Here is a 25028-nt window from a genome sequence, read left to right as displayed (position 1 = left end):
CATTGAAATAAATGTTTACAGCGTCAAGTCCTAATATGCTAAACTGAAAGCAATCAATAGAAAATAGAAAAATAGAAAAATACATGTATAATAAATACAAACTTTTATGCTTTTTAATTTGTTACATTATAGTGAGGATAGAGGGTGTGAGACAGATCAAATAGTTACCAGATGTTAAAGGTTCCATTTGTCATGAAGCAAAGCTTGGAATTGATGTCAAAGCACTGTCATAAAACCAACTGGTTGTCTGGAACTTTGTTGAACCAGGTGTTAGACAGCCCTGAATCCCCTAGCCCAACAGGTGGTCCGGGACCCCTAGGGGGCCCTCAGAGTTACTACAGGGGGGCCGCCAAATCATTGTGTGATAGGATAATTATTTTCGATTTTAAAACTTTGAACCCTCGCATCCTTATTCTGAGGAGAACTTTAGCCAAAAATAGCCGATCTACAAGCTCTCAACGCCTCGCGCTGCGAGGCATTGAGAGCTTGTAGATCGACTATTTTCAGCAAAGAGGTTTGGTGTAGAGGCCAAAAAGTACAGAGTGAAAGGCCAAGTTTACTACGTACAGTACGTATCGACGATTGAAGTGGCTAAATGTCTGGAAAAAAATAAAAACATTAACACAAATCCAACAGAGACTGATGACAGACATTGCTGCTTCATCTCTCTCTCTCAGTTAAGGGGTCCTTGGCCTGAAAACGCTCTGGACTTCACGTAGGTGATGACGTCCTGGACCCATTTGTGGGCTGGGTCAGCACAGTGCTTGGCACCGTTCTTCATTGTGAACCTGGAACAGACAGACAGATAGAGACAGATTTCCATCTTTAAGGTTTTTCATTTCATAGTCGCTAGCATTGTGTGTGTGTGTGTGTGTGTGTGTGTGTGTGTGTGTGTGTGTGTGTGTGTGTGTGTGTGTGTGTGTGTGTGTGTGTGTGTGTGTGTGTGTGTGTGTGTGTGTGTGTGTGTGTGTGTGTGTGTGTGTGTGTGTGTGTGTGTGTGTGTGTGTGTGTGTGTGTGTGTGTGTGTGTGTGTGTGTGTGTGTGTGTGTGTGTGCTAAATTGGGGAGACAAAAGGGTTAAAAAGCAAATCTACCGTGCATGTTCAAATCACACTTTTCATCATGACATTACTAAACGCAGAAATGCATTAAACAGGGGAGTCTATTGCTGACATTCTTTCACCAGAAATGAGCTTGCCTTGATTCATAGACTGTAGAGTGAACATAGTTGTGACCTGCCTCTTTAACTCTCAGGGGTCCCAGAAGCAATAAACTAGCTTATAGACCAGGGGTCTTCAACAGGGGGTCCAGGACCCCTAGGGGGTCCTCAGAGTTACTACAGGACAGGGGGTCCTCCAAATCTTTGAGTGATAGAAAGTTTTTTTTCTCCTTTTTTATAAACCACTTGAACCCTAGTGTCCATATTCTGATAAGAGCTTGGAGGTCTCCTATTTTTTATATTTTCACCAAAAGGCCCTTTCAGAAATGTCAGCCCCTGCCAGGGACATGCTGGGCCCCTGATTCAGCCCGGGAAAAAGAGTTGGAGAGGCCCTCATTGCGCGCTATAGAGAGAGATCTCTCTCTATAGCGCTGCTGCTACTCTAAGATTTGCCATTTCAGATCATGACAAGTGACAAGCTAGTGGGCCAATTACATGAGTTATATTTCGTCGTTGTCGGGTGGAAACCTTGTATGTCCAAAACCGTTTGTTTTGTATTTATCATTTAAAAAAGGATTTAAACTAGTGAAAACAGCCGATCTACAAGCAAAGATTGATGTAGGCTACTTCAAACAAATGTACTTTCATTGTGTATTCATTCAAATTGATTCTGGGGAAAAAGTGACAGTATTGCAGCGTGCAATACTGTCTTCCCTTAAAACATGTACTGTAGCTCGCTGGCCTCCTTCAAAATTGCCCTGAAAATTCACCTTTCAGGAGTGCAGAGTTGGAGGTATCACTTCTCCCATAGGCAGGCGAGAAGTTTACTTGTACTGTACAATTTGTTTTTACTATATTTGTACTGTTCTTTATTTGTGTCTGATAAAATAATCAATCAATCAATCAATGCGGGTGTCACAAACTTTAAAATGTATTATTTACATAACATCAGCACATCATGTATGCTTCTGAATCTGTGGTCAGGAGTTCAATGTCTGTACACAGACAAATGAGTCCGTGGCCTTGATTTTCTGTTTTACATGCCATCATAGTTACTGAATGTGAAGTCTCCTGGTTTTCTTCAGAATATGTACGACACTGATTTACTACGACACTATGGCATATTGGGAGTCCAGCTGGTGGTTCTCAAATGTTTGATTTGCGATGACCCCCTTAACTTGCGATGATGACCCCCTTAACTCTGGGAGTGTACAAAACTGTTTGAACAGACCTTTTATGGCCATCCAGGGCTAGCTCTTTATGAGTTGAATTTTGTATGTCTGTTGCAAAAAATATACATCCACCTGTTTCCGCAAACATTTACTGGAGCATTATGTGTGGGACACTTCCGCTAAACAGCAGACATACAAGCTCACGTCGCGTCGCAGATGAAACCGTTGTGAGCTTGTAGATCACACTCGGCTGCCTCGCCAGAAGCTCTGTGCAACTTCTGCGCAATGCATGATAGGATGTTGGAAAGTTGTAGATACCGATTTTTTACAAAAAAAAGAAAAAAAAACGTCAAGCCAGCATGGTGATGATGACCCCTGTTTGCACCTGTACATAAACCTTGAACACATTGTATACAGTATAGGTGCATTTATGATATTGTCTCTTTTCTGTCACATAGTAACCACAACGCGGAACACGTGAAGTTCTGGGGACGGAAAAGAGCTGCTAAAAGAAATGTGCGGATCTACAAGCTCAAATCACCCCTGGGTGCAATACAACAGTAGCTGTAACATAGTAGGCTACTCACACAACGCCATCCCTAGCACAGTGAAGGTGTGTGCGTTGGAATGTCACCACTTTGTCCTTAGGCAGGCGTTTGGTGTAATACTTGAAGCAGCACTCAGGTGGACCAGAGCTGTCTGGAAGAGCCAAACATAGGGATGGGCAATTAATCGGTCATCATATAGGTACATATGATACATACTGTCTGTACATACATGTATATGGGCCAATGTTGGCCTTAAAATGCAATATCGGTATCGAACCAATATCAAAATAATGTTTCGGTTTTAGCCAATATTTTATTTTATAATAATTATGCTGATGTTTTTTCTTTTCTTTTTTTAAAGCCTGAAAAAGCCTTTTGTGATGAAGGCTGCAGATTCTACAAGTGCTTTCAAAAGGGTCAACAAGTTGAAAGCATTTCTATATGAAAATATTGCATTCAAGCAGTTTTATGCTGGGATTAAGGGCCAACATTTCGGTGCATCCCTAGTTTTGGTGTTTATATGCCCTTTTCAGAAAGGACACAATTGAATACAGAATATTTTATATAATTTTTTATATAATCGGACATCGATTTCGACCAGAAATGTCATATCCCCCATCCCTAGCGACCCCATGAAATTTGTATCACGTTATATAATCATAAATTCGTCAATTTCATGAATTCCAACATATTTCAAAAGTATTTCATAGATTAAAAATACCAAATAATTTCCATTAAAAAATAGCAGCTCTACAAGCTCACAATGGTGTTGCTTTACGCCGCATTGAGAGGTTTTAGATCTGCTATTTTCACGAACATGTACATTTCTCTTTTGGGTCTTGAGCTAAAACAGGGTTCCCCAATAGGGGCTACTGTCTGGCCCCCACGAACCCCAGTAATAATGGTGGTATAAGAGCAGCAACAACACTAGTATATCGTCGTTGTCGGGTGGAAATCTTGTATCTCCAAATTTGTATGTTCTTTCGCAAAGTAAAGCCTTGCTTCATCATACAAGGCCGTCGCACAAAAGTATAGTGAAAACAGCAGCTCTACAAGCACACAACGCCGCACACAAAGGCGTTGTGTGCTTGTAGATCGCAAGATCGGCTGTTGTCACTAGTTTAAATCATTTTTAAAATGATAAATGCAAAACAACCTGTTTTGGACATACACGATTTTCACCCAACAACGACGATATCTGAACTGTCGCTTGAGTAGCGGGAACGCCACCGCCGCCCCCTGCAATGTTCTGGCCCTCGGCTTGGTACCCTAGACATGATTCGGCCCTTGGGGGAAACTAATTGGGGAACCCTGAGCTAAAAGGTTTGAGGAGCCACTTACTGTCTGCCTGGACGTCCAGAGTTGAGGCCAGCAGCATGCAGCAGCCCACTAGAATAAATGGAACCTTCATCCTCTTCCAAGTCTGTAACTGCCAAGTTCTCTCTGTCTGTCTCTGTGTATCTGGTCAGCATTAGTAGCTAGGTGGGTGGGAACGTGTTTGTTGTGTGTGTGTGGGTGTGGGGTGTGGGGGGTGGGTGTGAGTCACTGATGTAAGGGGACGGGGAGCTAGAACTAAGGAAACACATTGCGCTTAATCTTTATTTTGAGAACAGCGGATCTGCTGAGATGTTGATAGAGTTATCGTAACCGTGCGTGCGTGCGTGCGCGTGCGCATGTGTATGCGCATCCTGTGCATCCTGATTCACTGAGATGATGCAGAGATTGCACTTGCAAGAGTGCACTTGACTTGAATAAACGGCTACTTAGCATTACTGCCCATGCTTTCTTGTAGTCAGTTGTACTACTTTTGATATGTTATTATTAAACGATTATTTATTTTCCGACAACGACGATATATTTGTAACTATGTATGGATTGGCTTGTTTAAATGAAGCCAGAATGAACGAGATGGTAGTTATCAAGTATTCATCACAATAACTATTACACTGTATGTGACTCTATGTGCCATTCATAGCTATTTATGTAATCTCTATGCTCTGCTGTGAGTGTCTGCACACAAATTCCAAAATACAATTCTAAATACATTAAATTGAGCACATCAGTAGTGATGCAATGAATCATCAGCAATATTTCTTTTATGACAATTTATTTTAGACCTATCTCAGTTTCCAGCTGAGCGCAGAGGGTGGGAGCTACTTGGAGCAGGCGTGTGGGAGGTCCTAAATCCCAGGGAGGGACTGAGCGCACAAGACGCGCGTGCATGTAGACCAGGGTTCCCCAATAGGCGGCCCGCGGGGGGGTTACTGTCTGGCCCCCACCAACCCCAGTAATAATGGTGGTATAAGAGCAGCAACAACATATCGTCATTGTCGGGTGGAAAACCTGTATCTCAAAATGTGTACGTTCTTTCGCACAAAGTAAAGCTCTGCTTCATCATACAAGGCCGTCGCACAAAAGTAGTGAAAACAGCCGATCTACAAGCACACAACGCCTCGCTGATAAATTTGGTACCCTAGACATGATTCGGCCCTTGGGGGAAACTAATTGGGGAGCCCTGATGTAGGCCGTGTGTTTATTCCCCACACGGTGTAACAAAGAGACACTGATAGCTGCATAGTTAGACACTGATACTCTGCATAGTTAGACTACTAGTTATTTTAGCATGCAGCGCAGTGCTAAAATAAGACATGACAGAGACTGTTATTACTGTTATGTCTAGGGCAGTGGTGTCAAAAATACGGCCCGGATCCGTCAAACATCCGTCAAACATACGGGCCGGATCCGGCCCGCGGGATTCAATGATAACATGTGTGTAATGTATGAATTTTGGCCTGAGGATGTGTCTCAAGAGGAATAGGAGCCAAACATCAGTATAGGGGTCAGCATCTGGGAAGTGTTAAAAAAAAAAGAAGAAAACAATCCAAGCTGGAATTCGGCCAGTTCAATTTCACAGAGTCTGTGAGAAGGTCTGGTGGCATGAGATTCCAGGAAGGGCGACGGTCACTCTTTGCAGTAAGTCATGCTGAAAAAAGTTGGAAACGGCGCGCAACGTATGTCTACACTGGTATGTGTCCCGTGCAAACATCTTTAATCTCTCTTTCGGCTCTTCACTTGAAAACCACTGCTAGACAGTGTTGGCAACTTTTTTTTTCTTTCTTTTTTGTTTACTGTTGAGTGAGAAAACAATGTTTCACATTAAGCTAAACATCTGGGGACCCCCCAAAATAATGTGGGGACCCCCCTGGGGGTCCTGACCCACAGGTTGAGAAGCACTGCTATAGAGCTGGGGTCTGCTTTTTTAGAATTGATCATTTTGGGGCCTTTTTATGCCTTCACACATGCAAGGTTCAAGGTTATACTTTATTGTCTTTTGTACAGGTGCATAAGAGTAAAACGTATTTTTGTTCGGCTTCCTTTCAGACAATGCAGTGGTATAAAATAACGGCAGAACAACAAAAAACAACAACACATCTAAAGATAAAATAATAAGTAATATTAAGTAATAATGACTTAGGAAAGAAAGAGAGTGCAAAGGCAAAAGAGCAAAGAGAATGAAAAAAGCATCCTCAGCTGTACATGTGCATAAAGTTTGGTACATTGTATACACCAATGGAATTATTTTCCTGTAGTAGCTACTGTAATTTTTGTAAACAACTTCACAGTGTGTTCTATGTGCAACTGGTTGGTATAATTAAAAACTTCACAGTATATATATACTGTATATATATGTACAGTAGGTGCAGTAGTATCTATTATAACTATTATTTTTGCCCTGGACCGTTCTTGTCTTTGACAGTTTGTTCATGTGCCTGATTGTTTGTGGAAAGAAGCTTTTTTTGCAGTTTGTTGCTAGTAGCTTTGAGGCTGCGTAGTCGTTTTCCATTCGGCAACATCTTGAACAGACTGTGGTTAGATATACGTATACAGGACATATACGGTGGGACAACAGGAAATGGGGGAGAGAGATGAGGAGGAGGAGCGTCATGCAGCAAAGGCTGTCGGGAACAGGACCCGAACCTGCGACACGGCGCGGTGCCAGGCCACCCCTGGAGGCTCGGTGCCCCGTCTGCTACCTTTTTTAGAAATATTTATTAGCTTTTTTGTATGCCTTTATTGAGAGGGATAGACTGTAGTCTTGCGTAGCCGTACAACCCTAACCCTAACCCTGGCGGCCCGGGGGCGACATGCGCCCCCCACCTTCACTTAATGCTTAATTGATTTCAGCTGTTCAATTCTAAACATGCAAACATGACCCGCTTTAATTACCGGTACTTCAGTCTATACTACTAGTAGCTTAATGACTAGTACTAGTCTTTTTTATGTCCATTGTCCAATGTATTTGTATTTAAGTTCATAAAGTTAAGAACATATAAATACATTTTAAATTAAATACAAATTCATTCAAATTTAAAAATAGACAAAAAACTATTCAACTATATCTACAAGCTCAAAATGTGTCACACTGTAACATGTTTTGAGCTTGTAGATCGGCCACTTTTGTTATGTTTGACTGTATATGCAATGTGGCCCTCTGGAGTGAGTGTGAAAATAGAGCCCTCTCCATCATCAATTGCCCACCCCCCTATAGAGTCTGGAACAACACCTCCCGAAATCCGAGTAGCTGGCATTTCCGTTCACGAAGATATACTTTCTATATTATCTTCTGCTATAAGAAGCAAGCTATATGCTTGGATTATTTTAACCCATTTAGGCCTAGAATTATTGAATGCTTTAACCAGTGAAAAATTGCAGATATACAAGCGCTGCGAGCTTGTAGATTCTGGGGGTGGTCCCTGGAACAAAATATTTTGAGATGGGGGTCCGTGGCCAAATACATATCATTTTGGGGGTCCTTCACATGAAAAAGTTTGAGCACCACTGATAAAGTAGTCTCTCAAGAACAGACTTGACGATGGCTAACCAGATTACTGACATAGAAACATAGGTTTTTCAAAAAATCTTAGAAGGATTCAAAAGACACTTATAGAATCGGGTCAAAATTCTAATTTTCACGATTTTTCAAAAATAGCAGATCTACAAGCTCGCAGCGCGGCACTCGGTGCCGCGCTGTGAGCTTGTATATCTGCTATTTTTCAATAGTTAAAGCATAAAACACTGGGACTGAGTTACTATGGCCCAAGGTGGAGGGGCCTTAATTATTTTATACTTTAACTATTGAAAAACATGCAAGCTTGTAGATCTGCTATTTTTGAAAAGTCGTGAAAATGCGTGCAAATCTTTGAATCTTTTTTAAGCAGACATTTGTAACTCAAATGTTGCTTCTGGGGGGTCCCTGGGACTAAATATTTTGAGTTGGGGGTCCGTGGCCAAATACATATCATTTTGGGGGTCCTTCACATGAAAAGGTTTGAGCACCACTGCCAGAGAAACATAGGTTTTTTCAAAAAAAAAACCTTAGAAGGATTTGAAATATTCAAATTGTCACGATTTTTCAAAAATAGCAGATCTTGCTAGCAGAGCTTGTATATCTGCTATTTTTCAATAGTTAAATCACAAAATAATGCAGGTTAAATTCCCTCCCCCTATGAAGAACATTCATGGGGGGCCCGCAGTGAATCCTTGTACCCAGGGCCCAGAAGTTTTGGTGCGAGACCCCTGCTAATCAAATATCGAATACAATTCAAAATCCTCCTGTTTACCTACAAAGCCCAATTCAATCTCGCACCACCCTATATATATAACCTCATCGAACCCCCAGACTCCACTAGGCCACTACGGTCGGCTGACCTTTATGCGTTTAAAGGTTCCTTTTACAAACCTGAAACTAGGTGATCGTGCCTTCTCAGTTGCCGCACCAATCCTGTGGAGTGTGGAACACCCTGCCCATGACTGTAAAGACAGCTTCCTCCCTGACCATTTTTAAAACCAGACTAAAAACGTATCTGTTTTCCCTGGCCTTTTAAAATCCCATTTTGTATACTATACGTATTGTGTAACATTGATGTTTTTTGTTCAGTTTTTTCACACTGCATTCTTATCTGTAACACTGCATATTTTTATTGTTTTTTGTATGTTGTGCAGCACTTGGTTGACCCTGGTGGTTTTTAAAATGTGCTATATAAATAAACTTGACTTGACTTGACTTGACTTGACTTGCTGACAGGAAATGGTGCAGAGAGATGTAGAGCAACACGCACCAAAGGCCCCCTGAGGACCCAAACCCGCTCTGTCAGGCTACAGTAAGCCTAGTTGCCTGGACCGATGCGCAAGCGGCCCGGGCTGTCGCCACGCCAGTTGTGGGGTCACACCAACTGCCAATTGTGTGCCTCGTCCCGTCTTACGTTTGTGCTACCCAAAGTAAGTTTTGATCAGATTCAGACTCAGGTTCGACTTTATTTACAGCAATACCAATTACTAGTAAAAGGAAAGTGAAATTCATTGTGCGCTAAAACCAAAGCAGCAGCTACAGTCTTAAGGATACCACATTAAAAGCAGTGTGTTAAAAACTATGCTGCTTAATAGATCTAAACTACCTGAAAGTGCAAAAGCTCACGTACAAAGTGCATAATTGTGCAAAGTGCAAAATTGTGCAAAATGCCAATACACACAATTTTGATATATTCAGTCCAGCAGTTATTCCAGGCCCCTCACCCGGACTGAATGCAGTCCATGTATAGCGCGTGGAAAAGTGGAGATATTTGACTAAATACACGTTTTCGGACAGAACTTTCGATATAAAACTAGAGGACCATATCTGTCTCCAAGGCTGAGGAATTAATTATTGGGTAAGTACACAAGTAACGTGCGGCACTTTAGCACCGCAGAGATTCTCTCCGTTACAAGTAAAAGTCTGGAATTCAAAATGTACTTAAGTAAAAGTATGAAAGTGTATCAAAATGTACTTAAAGTACCAAAAGTAAAAGTACAAAATGTTATTTTCAATCTACAAGCTCGAGCTTGTAGATTGGCTATTTTCAAATGGGTATAAAATAGGGCTAAAGTGGATTAATGTATGTTTTATAATATAATGTATATCTGCAAAGTAACTAGTAAATAAAGTTTTCAAATAAATGTAGTGGAGTAAAAGTACAATATTTGGATCTGAGATGTAGTTCAGTAGAAGTAAAAGTTTTGGAAATTGGAAATAGCCTACTCAAGTAAAAAACAAATACTTCAAAAGTGTACTTACAGTACTTAAGTAAATGTACTCAGTTACTTTACACCACTGGACCTTTTTCAATTTACTACATGTTTTAAAAATAGTTTATTTTAAACCAAAAATCCCCTCTCTCACACTTATGCTAGCCTCGTAAACCGTCCTCTTCCGGAAACCATTGTTGTTTATAGGCTACACTTCTGCCAGTGTGCCAGTGATCACCCTCCCCTGTGCCAATGTGCCTAAGGTTGCCTAATGCCTTCCACTGCCACTGAGTGTTAGTCTCCATGTCTCTCCAGCTCTTTATTTAACAGAAAATGCATTTAAATATCTGGATACCAATTTTATCCAATCAGGCAAGAGAACTGGTTCCCAAACAATGGGTCGGGAGTCGGGACCCATTTGTGGGTACGGACCAATATTGTTATGGGTCACGACTCAAAAAATTCAATTTTCTACAAAAAATAAAATGTATGTTTCAAAAGATGGAAAACCTTTTGAAATATATCGTTTTATTTTTAGAAATAAAATAATTTAAGAATTCTATACATTTTCAAACAAACAAGCAAACACTTTTAATAGATTCCGTAAATAAAAGAATTAAGAAGTAGTGAAAATAGCCAATCTACAAGCTCTCAACGTGGCGCGAAGCGACGCATTGCGTCTGTTATTTTCACTAGTTTATGTCCCGGGTGAATGTTTAATTTCTCTTTTAGGTCATGGGCTAAAAGGTATGGGAACCACTGGGCTAGAGAACTCAGGCAGAGTACAGATCTAAAAATCCAACCATTGCAGTTATATTGTATTAACGTACTCTACCATACTGCTCTGTTAAAATAGCATTTTATTCATTCAAAACGTATAAACACATTTGACTTGACTGGACTTGGGCTACTATGCAAACATGCAAGCCAAAGTATGGATTAACCAGGACATAAAAAATGCATGTTTCATTGTACAAGAAAATATTTGCAACTGACAATTAAAATGTATGTTTATTGTACTACAGTTTATAACTGAATTAACATTTGGCACCAATAAATGTTGGCAAAACTGAAACTCTACTTTCCTCATTAAGTTGTTTAAAGTACATTATTTCAGGATAGAGATTAAACTAGCAAAACTAGAAAAACCAGTGAGATTAACTAGTTGCTGCAAAGCATGTCAAAGCATTTGTCACAAAACCAATAGTCTGTCTGGAACGTTTTGGTACCATGGGTATTAGAGTCCCCCAGAACCCAGCTCTGCTGGTGTTTTGGACCTCACGTGGGAGATGACTTTCTGGACCCAGTCCAGCTTTGGGTCAGTACAGATCCTGGCACCATTCTTCATTGTGAACCTAGAGTAGAACAGACAGAGATAGACAGGTGTTTCATTTGACATTAATATTCACAGTTGCTAACCAGTCAGATGATCAATGAGTGAGTAATAGAGCAGGGGGTTTTCAAAGTGGGTGACGGGGCACCCTGGGGTGCCGCAACGGCAGTCCAGGGGTGCTGCGAGATCATTTGATAATATTTGGAATTTATTTGGACACTTGAAAAAATATTTAGTAACATTTTAAACTTGAAGTACAAAGTTATTTTCAGTCAGTTCTAACCAAATGGCTATTATCTCAATGTTTTCCTCGCAACATAATCACTAAAATATCGTCATTGTCGGGCAGAAACCTTGTACAAATCATACAAGACTGTCGCACAAAACGAGTGAAAACAGCCGATCTACAAGCACACAACGCTCGCGAGGCGTTGTGTGCTTGTAGATCTGCTGTTTCAAACGAACGGTAGATCTGCTGTTTCAAACGAACGGTTTTGGACATAAGGTTTCCACCCGACAACGACGATATGCTATAAATATAAGGTGCTGGGAGTGAAAATTATAATGTAGGTGTGCCTCGGATTTAAAAAATATTGATGGGGTGCCCTGAGACAAAAACGTTTGGGAACCCCTGTAATAGAGGATGCATATAGTTTCACTTATTTGGCATTCAGGAAAAGAAAGAGACCTGGATCTTGGCCAATATATTCAGCATCATTTTTAATCCATCATTCTGACATCATCTGCCTCAGTGGTTCCCAAACCTTTTAGCCCAAGACCCAAACTAGTGAAAATAGCAGATCTACAAGCTCATAATGAAACATTTGTTTTATAATTTATGGAATTTCTTCTTTCGTGGAATTACTGAAAAACATAATTGAAATTTGTTCTTAAATCATGAATAGTTTTCTTGGGAATGTTTTTTGAAAATATTTTGAATAATAATTAAAAAACTAAATGTAGGAAGAAAAAAAAAGGGGGACCCACAAAGATCTGGCTGCGATGGGTCCTGAGTCCGACCCAGTGTTTGGGAAACAGTGATCTACATTAACTGGTAGTTTGACTGTGTTTTTTTTTAAGTCTTGGTATCTTGACAATTGTGCGAAAACATGCGAGTTTGAGTCTATGTTAACTGCACCTGCACAATGTGTTCAGTGATCATGTTGTATACTGTTGGTACATCACTATATAGTAAGTATGATACTCACACAACGCCATCCTGGCGACACTGAACGTTTGTGCGCTGGAAACTCGCTACGCTGTTCTTAGGCAGGCGTTTGGAGCGATACTCCACACAGCACTCGGTAGGCGACACGCTGTCTGGCAGAGGGAGGCAGAGCATGCAGAGATCAGTGGTGTCCGTCCAGCAAAAGTTAAGGTATGGCAACATGACTGGTGTCTTGCACTTGTGCTTTCGCAAGAGTGCAAGACACCAGTCATGTTGCCATACCTTAGCAACAGACATGATGAATTTATTTTATTTTATATACATGCCCACAGTAGATGCCCACAGTATTTCTTACTGTGGGCATGATGTGAATGGAATAACAAGAAAAAGGTATTAAACAGACAAACACTGAACTAGATGAACCAATAAACTTACTGTCTAAAGCCAAGACGTCCAGTGTTGAGAACAGCAGCATGCAAGCCACCAGAATGACTGGTATCTTCTCCATTTAAAGTTATTATTAATAAGTATGATTTAGCCTATTAACGTTGTTTTCTGTCAGTGTACACCAGCCAAGTTTCTCTCTCTCTCTCTCTCTCTCTCTCTCTCTCTCTCTCTCTCTCTCTCTCTCTCTCTCTCTCTCTCTCTATGCAGACTACCACCCTTTTAACTTCTAAAATGTCTTAAATGCGTGTTGCACGTATGTCTTTATGGTGGGCATGCATTAGTGTAGGTGGGTGGAAACGTTTGTGGAGGGGGTATGTACATTATCTAGAAAGGAGGAAACAAACTGAGGTTGTTTTTTTATGCAAGGCTCAGAGCTGGTATGTTAACAAATTTGTTGTGCTGTGTGTGTGTGCGTGTGTGCGTGTGTGTGTGTGTGTGTGTGTGTGTGTTTGTGTGTGTGTGTGTGTGTGCGTGCATCCTGTTGCACTGAGATGATACAATAGACCACATATGTCAAACTCAAGGCCCGGGGGCCAAATCAGGCCCGTGATTGAATTATCTTCGACCCGCGGGATTATATTGAATTACTATTAGAACTGGCCCACTGGCCATTGGTATATTGCACATGCAATGCCTGGGATTCGGACCAAGGTCTCACGCATGAAAGTCCAACATCTAATCCATCAGACCAAAGGGATATCCCTATGGACTGGGGGAGATATTAGACTTTTGATGCCATCAGGCTGAGGCAATGAGTCACTCTGTTACACACGCACAACCATAATACTACAAGTCCCACAATTGGCGCGTATCGAGGGCCTGTGACCGCAAGCCTGCATTTAAATAAACATTGAACCAGTCCGGCCCTCGACTTGTACCATTTTTTAAAATTTTGGGCCCCTGTGCATTTGAGTTTGACACCCCTGCAATAGACCAATGGTTTTCAACCTTTTCAGGCTGTGACCGCCAAAATAATCATATGTTAACTGGGGACCCCTACCCTGACAAGCCTCTCTCCGCGTTATCAGTGTCCACACCCTAGGTGGGGTTGGCAAAAGGGCCTTTCTGTTTGGAGTTTGCATGTTCTCCCCGTGTCTCCTAGGGTAGGTACCCTCACAAAAAACATGCAGTAATCCTGGTCTCTATACTGCCTTCCCCTGGCCAGCCGGGGAGCCTGATGGAGGGGAAAGGAACTGGTTGGAGTAATGTGTTCCTTCCATGCGCTACGTCCAACTGGGGAAACTCCCCCGTCAGGTTAAAAGAAGCAACTTGGACTACTTCTCATTCATAGAAGGAAGCATGAGGTCAGTCCGTTGTCTCCCCAGGTTGGCAGAGGGACTGTAGCGCCCAGGATTACATTAGATAATTGACACCGGGTGAAAAATGGGTTACAAAATCATGGGATAAAAAAAGAAATGTTAAAGAAATCCCGACCGTTATTGTTTTTTCAATGAAAAATTAAAAACATGGCCTCCTCCATGATAATCCTCCTCCTAAAGGGAGAGGAGAGGAGAGGAGAGGAGAGGAGAGGAGAGGAGAGGAAACTAAAGATACACAATTAAAGACCTTTTTCGGACTTCATGCCATCTCAAGGCTGTGATGTTTGTCAAGGTTCATGATGTTAACTTGTTTTTGCTTTGCTTTGTCTACTCTGTATAGGCCTACATGTAACGATTGTGGCATGTATTTATGTTGGGACCCCTCTAAAACGAGATGGCAAGTCTCAAGGGGGTTCATCCTAATAAAGAAACTTGAACACAAAGATTGATGGATAAAATATAAGCTAGAAGTACAGAGTGAACCTGAAGATGAAAGAAGTATAGACATTAACAGTGATTGACACTCGGTCCAGACTTTTGACTTGAGACAGAGCAGCACTCCTGAGGTACATTGGCACTCATTCATTATTGCTTTTATAAGGGCAATGTATTACAGTTGTTAATGCATTTAAATATTGTTGATGATTCATTGAATCATAATGAATGTGCTCAATCACTACGTGCAGTTGCACTTGCAATTGCGGTATAAAATGAACTTTCAATTACATTTTATTTGAATTTCATTTCATTTCTTTATTCATTTACTACAAATTTCCATCTGTAGTCCTCAACATCAAACATCAACACTATTGACGTAACAAGGCACAATAAGTATGCAAATACAAAATACATTTCGAAAACACTAGAAAATAAATAAGAAAAAGAGAATTGAAAAGTTTTAAAACTAATTCTAGGGTAGACCTGCTCTATTGTGGACCGACAAATCATACATAATCACTCGACTGGTTACTTTTCAACACACTGTTTCTTATTGACCTTTAAAAGCTGAGTGGGATGTAAATGAGTGTTGGTGTAGTTGCAACACTCAAACCACAGCAACGGAAACGGTAGCTCAAAACCATGATGCCGCTGCATGCACGTGCCACACGCGCGCGCGTTCTGTATTCATATAAGGTAACACCCCTGATCTAGCTGTTTTCACATTGACCACAGGTTGCTTCCTTAATTCTGGGTATTACAACGCTCCCCCCTACCAAGTTTCCACCCACCTACACTATGTGTGACACGCTGACACATGTAGAGACATGTGACAGATTAAAGCATTGGTTCTCAATAGTATCTGGAGAGTTCCAGGGGGTCCCCAGCTAAATGATAGTTAGGAACCAAATGGACCCTTGTGGATCTGTAACTCAGAGAGTGTACACATGGGACCCGTTAGGGTCCATTTGGTTCCATTTGTACACTCTGAGTTAAATTAAAATTTTACGTTATTAATTGGGGTCTCAGAGATAGAAATGCCATTAAATGGGGGTCCGTAGCCTAATGCAAGTCAAAATGGGGGTCCTTGAAATTATGATGGTTCAGAATCACTGCCAGAGCCGTAAAAATCTCTTATGGGGATCCTTGGCTTTATATTTTCAAATGGGGGGGGGGGGGTCCGCAGGGCACAGGCTAATACGTGTCAATTTGGGGTTCCTTGACATGAAAAAGTTTGAGAACCACTGGATTAGAGGATAAACCAACATAAATACAAGGTTTAGCCTATTATAGGAAGGTGTGTGTGTGTGTGTGTGGGGAGGGGGGTGGGGGGTCTAATACAGGGGTACATGTACCTCTCTAGGCCATACCTTCACTACCTTCCTGCACCTTCACTTAATGTGGGCCGCAGGATAATATCGGAATACTCATATATTATCACCCGATCCCCAAGTTATGCAAACATGACCTGCATTAATTACGTCAGTCTATAGTAGCTTAATGACTTTTTGTCCAATTTTATGTCCAATGTATTTGTATTTAAGTTCATAAAGTTAACATAAGTAAAACCAAATGCATTGAAATGTAATAAAAACATTACCTTTCAAGTTTCCAATTAAAAAAATTGCAGATCTACAATCTCAAAACATGTTACACTGTGACGTGTTTTGAGCTTGAAGATCGGCTATTTCTGCTACTTTTGTGTGACTTAGAATGATGAAGCAGGGAATTAATTTACGGAAAAAGTTAAAATACTGAGATAAATGTTTCTGCTCGACAGTGTATGTAATGTGGCCCTCTGGAGTGAGTGTGGAAATATTGTGGCCCTCTCCATCATCAAAGTTGCTCTAGGGGTACGCAGAGGTACTACAGGGGGTACTTGAGAGAAAGTGGAAAGATCTAGAAGGGTCCATTTGGTTACCATCTCACCATCAAAGCTGGGGACCACCTCTAACCCCCTCAGTCCACTGCGCACGCACGCACGCATGCACGCACGCCTGCACACCAGTATGTCACTGTTTCCTTTAATTATTACTTTTAAGAGCACTGAGTTACTATTGTTAATGAAATGTAATATTGTTGATTCATTGAATCAGAATGTAAGTGCTCAATCTAAGCACTGGCAGTAAAATTAACCTTCAGTCACATGAATGTAAATTAGCGTGTGTGTTGCAACACTCAAACCACAGCAACGGAGGCAGTATCTCAAAACCATGATGCCCCTGCATGCACACACACGTACGCGCGCGTGTACACACACACACACACACACACACACACACACACACACACACACACACACACACACACACACACACACACACACACACACAGATGTATCATATAAGGTAACAATTCTGAGCTAGCTGATCTCACATTGACCACAGGTTGTTTCCTTAATTCCGAGTACTACAACACTCCCCCTCTACCAAGTTTCCACCCACCTACACTATGTGTGACACGCTGACACATGACACGTGATAGATTAGAGTATAAACCAACATAAATAAAAGGTTTATTATAGGAAACAGCAGCATCATCATGCAGACCATGGCGTGTCTGTGTGAGCTGTGTGGAGGGAACACTAGAGGGATGGAAAACCATCTAACCAACCATAACCCCTCGTTTGGTGCACTGCAGGGACGTGCAGAGAATGTTAGAGCAGAGGCTGACATTTCTAAAAGGGCCTTTTGGTGAAAATATATAGGCCTATGATATGAAAATATCGAAAATAGCCGACCTTCAAGCTCACAATGCGTCGCATGGCGACATGTTGTGAGCTTGGAGGTCGGCTATTTTCGGTGCTTGATACCACACTGAACTAAGCATAATCAAGTCATTACTGGAGATGTGGCGTACGGCATAGATTTCTACACAGAGAGGGCACTTCTTTCAACATAAGATGATGCTTTCAAGTTCAGGAGAGTTTGGACAAGGCAGTTCTCTTGAATGCTGGAATATATGTATATATATAAATATATGTATTATATATGTATTTTCTGTGTTTATATGCATTTCCCCTCATTGGTGCATGGGTGATTGAGTGGAGCTGATTGAGTAATGCGTACCATGCTGTCCGTGTTACTATGGGTGAAGTGAAGTGCAGACATGCTAATGTAGGAGTGGGTTGCCTTTGGGTTGTTTGCAGCGGTGTAGTGTGGGGGGGGAGGGAAGGGACGCGAGGGTACGGCGTGCCCTCACTTCTAAAACTAGGATTTGGGTTTTGGTCAATATTGATTTAGTTTGTTTTCGTATTACATTGACACAAAGCTGTCACCGCAACCTGCAGTGGACGCATAGAGTGGACGAGGCGAGACAGATCCCCTGTGATATCGCCCTGACAACCAACAACAATAAAACGAGGACTCTGCTGACTGTCCCTTCGGGCTATGGGATCTATCTCTAAAATTCGAGTCAGGCTGTGCGTGCACTACAAAACAAGTCCATGTACAAAGAGGAATCCTCTCATTTGACTACTTGACGATCTTGGCCTAAAAGTAGCACTACAACACTGGTTGTCCATTTTCCATGTCATACAGTTTACAGTTTAGGCATTTAGCAGACGCTTTTAATCCAAAGCGACTTACAATAAGCAGATAATACATCACTATAATAAGCAAGATAACAGTAAAAAAAAACATTTCTAAAAACCAAAAAAAAATGCTAACTAGCTTATATGGTCATTGAGTGTTACAGTAGTGCTATGGGTTTAGGTGGAGTCTGAAGAGGTGAGTCTTCAGTCCACGGCAGAAGGCCATAACATCCTGGAAGGGGCAAACCGGAGATGGCATGTTTTTCTTTTGTCTTGTCTTGGCCTTGTGGGATGCCCGGCCCCGCTTGATCTATATCCACCTGTTTCCTTGGGAATTTACTGTAACATTTTGTGTGAGACACATCCGGAGAACAGCTGACATACAAGCTCACGTAACGTTGCGTCGCAGATGCGACCGCTGTGAGCTTGTAGATCACACTTGGCTGCTGGGCCGGGAACTGCTGCCCACCTTCTGCGCAATGCACTGGGACGTTGGAAACGTGTGGATACGGTAGCCCGCCTACGCTGTTGTGCTCATTTGTGCTGTATGCCTATAACCCACCGGTAGTGTGGTGCTGACCTGTGGCTGCTTTTCCTTTCTTTCTTTCTTTCTTTCTTTCTTTCTTTAACTTAAAGCAGTGGTTCTCAACCTGTGGGTCGGGACCCCCAGGGTGGTCCCCAAATGATTTGGGGGAATCCCCAGATGATTAACTTAATGTGACTTTTTAATACCTCTAAAATGACAAATTAAACATGGGCAAATTGTCAAACATTAGAGCCATAAATTGTGAAAATAGCGCAATTAGGGACACACGTCTATTTTCACAATAGAACCGTGCTATACAACGTGTAATGCCTCAACTCTTAGTGCTCGTCAGGGTGTCGGGGTCCCCAGTTAAAATCTGATTATTTTGGGGGTCACGGCCTGAAAAGGTTGATAACCACTGACTTAAAGGGATATTTCACTTTCAGACATGTTTGGGGTAATTCTAAGGTATACTCATGCATTTGTGAGCACCAGGCAGTTTTTGGGTGAATCCATTCAGTATTTAGATTTAACTTCAATCTCCATTTTAACCACGTCATTGAAAACATCTTGGTCCTTGGTTCGGGTGACTGATATTGTCCTTCTACTGCGCAAGGAGTCTATGTATGTTTCAAGTATTTTGGTGGATCAACATTATTCAACACTAGTCCTGTGCTGTGCCCGTGGGGTGTTCCATTCCTTGATTCTGATTGGCTGGTTTCCCTTAATGCTGTGGTATATGAGACTATAACCCACACCTTGAATCAGTTTATATCAAACCCAGGTGCGTTATTTCTTTCCACAGTGTTCCACGTGCACCAATTATCTGCATCTGTGTTGTTGGCAAAAAAGCTAGGAACTACTTTCTTGTAGCTGGGAACTTGTAGTGAATTATTAGTGAAATAGAACTGTTTTAATTGGTACATGTCTATGATTTTTCATGTTGCCATATTGTAACCATTTTAGAAAAGCAATAAGCCGAGGCATGTGGTTACCTGTATTTTATAACGGCAGCTGTTATAAAATGGCAGGTAACCACATGCCTCGTGTGGCTTATTGCTTCATTGAATGTAGGAGTCTCAGAAGTAATGTTGGAGAACCCAGACCGGTGCCCATTGGGCAGAATAGTCAACATTGACGAACAGTTGTGCATACCTGTCTGTATCTGTTTTGTAGGCATTGTTTCAGCATGCGGGCGCTGTTACCATGGTGGCAACACTGTTTAGTGATGTCAGCATGCTCATCTCCAAATTTGGGCATTGTGTCAGCAACCAATGCTAACACTGTGTAGCGCCAGTGATGTCAGCATGCAGACGGATGGACAGACAGACATTCGGTAAATTTATAGTTAGATATAAGCTTACAAAGATATCCCATTACTCAAAAAGATAAGAAACTTAGTGCACTCAGTACAGAACCATTTCTTTTTCAATGATTCATTGCATCAGTGTCAATCTTTAATTTGACCTTCAGTGACATTTTGTTTAAATTATTGCAAATGGGGCATCACTGCATGGGTTGCAACACTCAAACCACAGTAACAGAAGCAACAGCTGAAAACCGGATTGCATCTATTCTGCACACACACACACACACACACACACACACACACACACACACACACACACACACACACACACACACACACACACACACACACACACACACACACACACACAGATGTTCTGTATTCATATAAGGTAACACCTCTGAGCTAGCTGTTCTCACATTGACCCCAGGTTATTTCCTTAATTCCGGGTATTACAACGCTCCCCCTACCAAGTTTCCACCCACCTACAGTACACTATATTATACCTTATATGAATACAGAACATATCTTGGGGCGCGTGTGTGTGTGTGTGTGTGTGTGTGTGTGTGTGTGTGTGTGTGTGTGTGTGTGTGTGTGTGTGTGTGTGTGTGTGTGTGTGTGTGTGTGTGTGTGTGTGTGTGTGTGTGTGTGTGTGTGTGTGTGTGTGTGTGTGTGTGTGTGTGTGTGTGTGTGTGTGTGTGTGTGTTGCTCTTCTCTTAATCCAGAGTGATTTATGATAAGCAAGGCAATACATCTACATTGGATGCATATGAATAGTAATCTAAGAAAGACATTTTGGTAGACCACATTCAGTAAAAAAGAAGTTATAAAAAACATGTGCGCGCGTGTAACTTCCCTGTATTTATTTAACCATTTTACTCCCAATAAAAATATTAAAACTGATTGTATTCATGATTTTTTGAATTAGCAAGTGTGTTTTGTTTTAAATGAAACCATTTTTTATTTTTCCCTAAGTTAAAATGCATGCATTATCACAGGCATACATAACAATATGTACCATTTGAAACAAGCCATAGGCTTTCTTAGGCGTATCCTTTTAGTTGACCGTGTACCAGTGAACTGTATGCAAACTTCGGTAGCACTTTATAATGAAGTACCTCAATAAAAGCTAATTAACAGCTAATAAGGCACTTATTAACAATTAATAGCTAATGAGGCACATTAATTAATTAATTAACTCTTATTCAAACGTTATTAAACTGTAATTAACTAGTTTATTATAATGAATTAACAACTAATTAAACACTTATAAGATACTTATTAACCTTAATATGTGCTTATACATCTTAATAAAGCAATAATAGGGGATAGTGTATTTAGGGGATAGTGTATTTATGAGATACTTAATCGTTATGTGCTTATAAGTTTCTTGTTCTATCTTAATTAATAGTTATAAATGTATTATAATACTATTTAGATTTATAAATGGTTAATAAGACTTAATTAATAATTATTAGTCCCCTTATGGGAAACTTAATATCCGTTGAGTCCTAATAGTGCATTTATAAACCCTTCACTATGCACTTATTATGAGATCAATTAACATGAACAAATCCTTAATAAAATCTTTATTATAACAGTATAAACAACAACAAGTCATTAATTAAGCCTTCATTAACACTTTATTAGGCAATTTGCAGCCACCTATTCTAAAGTGGGAACACATCGGTTACACCCGCCACTCCGACATGTCTCACTCTCCTTTCCAACAAATGCTTAATAAGGTCCTTATAAACAATGGCAATTGTGAATAAAGACTTTATGAAGGATTTGTTAACGTTTATACAATGTGTTCGGGTGTCGCTCTCCATTCCGACAATAAGAAGTCAATTTCGTAGTGGCGACACTTCCATAGAGGTTAAGTTTAGGGTAAGGGTTAGAGATAGGGTTAGTGTCGGAATGGAGACATGTCGGAAAGGAGACATGTCGAAGTGGCGGGTGTAACCGGTGTGTTCCCACTTTAGAATAGGTGGCTGTAAATTGCCTAATAAAGGCTTAATTAATGACTTGTTGTTGTTTATACTGTTATAATAAAGATTTTATTAAGGATTTGTTAATGTTAATTGATCTCATAATAAGTGCATAGTAAAGGGTTTATAAATGCAATATTAGGACTCAACGGATATTAAGTTTCCCATAAGGGGACTAATAATTATTAATTAAGTCTTATTAACCATTTATAAATCTAAATAGTATTATAATACATTTATAACTATTAATTCAGGTTCAGGTTCAGGTTCAGGTTCGGTTTATTAGTCAAATGCGTATCCATACAAGTACAGACAAACAATGAAATGCTTGTGCCAAGAGCACTCTCAGCCTTATTGCACACAAAACAATACGACAACAACAGGTCACCCAGGACAACCCAAAAAACAACAAAACAACCATACAGTGTGACAGTGTACAGTTTAAAAACTGCGTATATTGTACATGACTACCTACGTCTCGCTTCCATCTCTTCGTTAAGCAGCCTGATTGCTTGAGCATAAAAACTATTACTGAAACGGGTGGTGTGAGATTTGATGCTCTGGTAACGTTTTTTTGAAGGGAGGAGATAGAACAGGGAATGGGCGGGATGACAGCTGTCCTTTATATAATTAAGACAGAACAAGAAACTTATAAGCACATAACGATTAAGTATCTCATAAATACACTACCCCCTTGTTATTGCTTTATTAAGATGTATAAGCACATATTAAGGTTAATAAGTATCTTATAAGTGTTTAATTAGTTGTTAATTCATAATAATTAACTAGTTAATTACGGTTTAATAACTTTTGAATGAGACTTAATTAAGACTTATTAGCTGTTAATTAGCCTTTATTGAGGTACTTCATTATAAAGTGCTACCCAAACTTCTAATAAAATAAGGAGGAGGTCATCATAGGTACACTGCCCAGAGCGTCAGAGCCTGTTCCCCCGGGCCTGGTTAAACCTTTGCAAGGCAGCTCCATCACCAGCAATAAAGCAACCCTACCTCTGTAGTGTGGCGGCTTCTTTCTGGCATGATTTTAGTTTAAAAATGTAAAAAAAGTAGCCTACCTTTTCCCCGAAAAACAATAGCAATGACGTATGTTAAAATGGTTTCTTATTTCCACTATGACCCGCACGCACGCGCGCGCGCACACACACACACACACACACACACACACACACACACACACACACACACACACACACACACACACACACACACACACACACACACACACACACACACACACACACACAGCCACAAAGAGGTTTTCTTGACGTTCTCTCCAGGCTTACATGACACATCCTGTCACCACAGCCGAGGAGGTTTCATATTCTCACCATAGTGTTTATGCTAGGTATCTGATGCAACTCTATTTAAGCACTTGATTAGTCGATTGCAGTTGATTATAGATGTTTTCAGGTGTAATTAAGAGTTGAATAATTGAAAGTGAAAGTGGCGTTGAAAGTGGCATTTAGCATTGAATTTGGAAAAAAAAACCTCGAGGGCTTGACGTTAAGGCTTGTCCTTTGTCCAGGGACAAGTGATTCTCAGTTGAGGACAAGTGGATTCAAATGTTACTTGTCCATCGGACAAGGTGATGTTTTTCTACAATGATGTGGCGCTCCTATCTTTGGTCACTCACAGCTTTCCGTTCACTCCATAATGTTACAGTAATTCTAGCCTACTAGGAGAAATGAATGTTTGTCCCACTACCACCAGACTACAATGACAACCTGCTGCAACGTACTGCGACCCACTCCATGAATGTACAATGTTAACAATGGTAAATGGTGCATTTATATAGCGCTTTTATCCAAAGCGCTTTACAATGTGCATTACATTCACCCATTCACACACACATTCATACACCGGTGGCGGTGGAAACCATGCAAGGCACCAACCAGCTCACCGGGAGCATCTTGGGGTTCAGTGTCTTGCCCAAGGACACTTCGACATGTAGACAGGAGAAGCTGGGATTTGAACCGCCGACCCATGGATCATTGGCCAACCCACTTTAAGGACCCTGCCCATTCTACGGGTTTTCGACCCCTGCCCCCGCTTGGCTCCCCCGGGGGCCTCCGGGGCGCCCACTTTTGCCACAGCCCCGGGCCAGTGCCGCCCCAGGCCCGAGAAAAGCGCCCGGGGCACGCCAGCGTGGTCCGGTGTGCCCACGAACGGCCTCGGCCACCGGATATTGAAACGCAGAGGCCCGTCGTTTCAAATCTGGCCGCTGCGTTTCGTTGCCATGAGAAAACCTACAGTATGCTATACTAATGCAGCATTTTTCCTGGAAGTGATTTTAAGAACTATAAAAAAAGACATTGAACTGGGGACCCCCTCACCCTGACAAGCATGTACGTAGATCTGCCATTTTCATTATTTCTGCCTCTAATATTTGACAATTTGGCCAATATTTCATTTGTCATTTGAGAGGTTTATATTAAAACGTCCTTAAATTGTCACTGTAGAAATGTGCAGATATCCTCTATACACTAAACGTTATGTTGGTTTGTTTACTGTTGAGTGAGAAAACAATGTTGCACATTAAGTTAATCATCTGGGGACCCCTCACAATAATTTGGGGACCCCTCTGGGGGTCCCGACCCACAGGTTGAGAACCACTGCTGTAGGCTAAACAACATAGCACTGTGTACTGTGAATTAACCAGCCAGCTAGCTCCCACTATTAATCTGAAGCTTGCCTCGTTCCTAGCCTTTACTCATTGAGTAAATTCACGATTACTGTCTGGAACAGCTTTGCAGTATCTTCAATAACTACGGTGAGTCAGTTTAACTCTGATGTTCAGTTCTACTGCTGTTTTTGATCACTTGATCCGTTATATTACTCATGTCATGAAGTTATGTCTGACAGTTTCCAATAAAAACAAGCAGTGTGCAGGAAGTCATACTTATGGTACCAGTAAGACTCCCTAATCGGGAGATAAGCGACCGTTGGTCGCCATAGCCGCGGGAATTAATTTGAGGCAGGAGGGGCTGTCGATCGTGTCACGCACG

General features: G+C 41.2%; 2 protein-coding genes across 2 annotated transcripts; both read right to left on the bottom strand.

Annotated features, from left to right (window-relative positions):
- Positions 1-509: 509 nt before the first annotated feature.
- Positions 510-4336, bottom strand: LOC308300381 (C-C motif chemokine 14-like). The gene is made up of 3 exons (XM_080744198.1): positions 4220-4336; positions 2918-3029; positions 510-788 (listed from the first exon to the last, which is right to left on the bottom strand). Exons 1-3 carry the CDS (start codon positions 4287-4289, stop codon positions 674-676), a joined length of 297 nt encoding a protein of 98 aa, XP_080600324.1. The 5' UTR covers positions 4290-4336; the 3' UTR covers positions 510-673.
- Positions 4337-10905: 6569 nt separating this feature from the next.
- Positions 10906-13048, bottom strand: LOC308301333 (C-C motif chemokine 3-like). The gene is made up of 3 exons (XM_080745283.1): positions 12877-13048; positions 12482-12593; positions 10906-11295 (listed from the first exon to the last, which is right to left on the bottom strand). Exons 1-3 carry the CDS (start codon positions 12947-12949, stop codon positions 11178-11180), a joined length of 303 nt encoding a protein of 100 aa, XP_080601409.1. The 5' UTR covers positions 12950-13048; the 3' UTR covers positions 10906-11177.
- Positions 13049-25028: the final 11980 nt, after the last annotated feature.

Source organism: Nannobrachium achirus, assembly GCF_963921795.1.
Source record: "Nannobrachium achirus genome assembly, chromosome: 16".
NCBI classification, from domain to species: domain Eukaryota; kingdom Metazoa; phylum Chordata; class Actinopteri; order Myctophiformes; family Myctophidae; genus Nannobrachium; species Nannobrachium achirus.
Note: the sequence above shows the minus strand (reverse complement) of the source record. Positions and strands in the feature narration are given on the sequence as shown.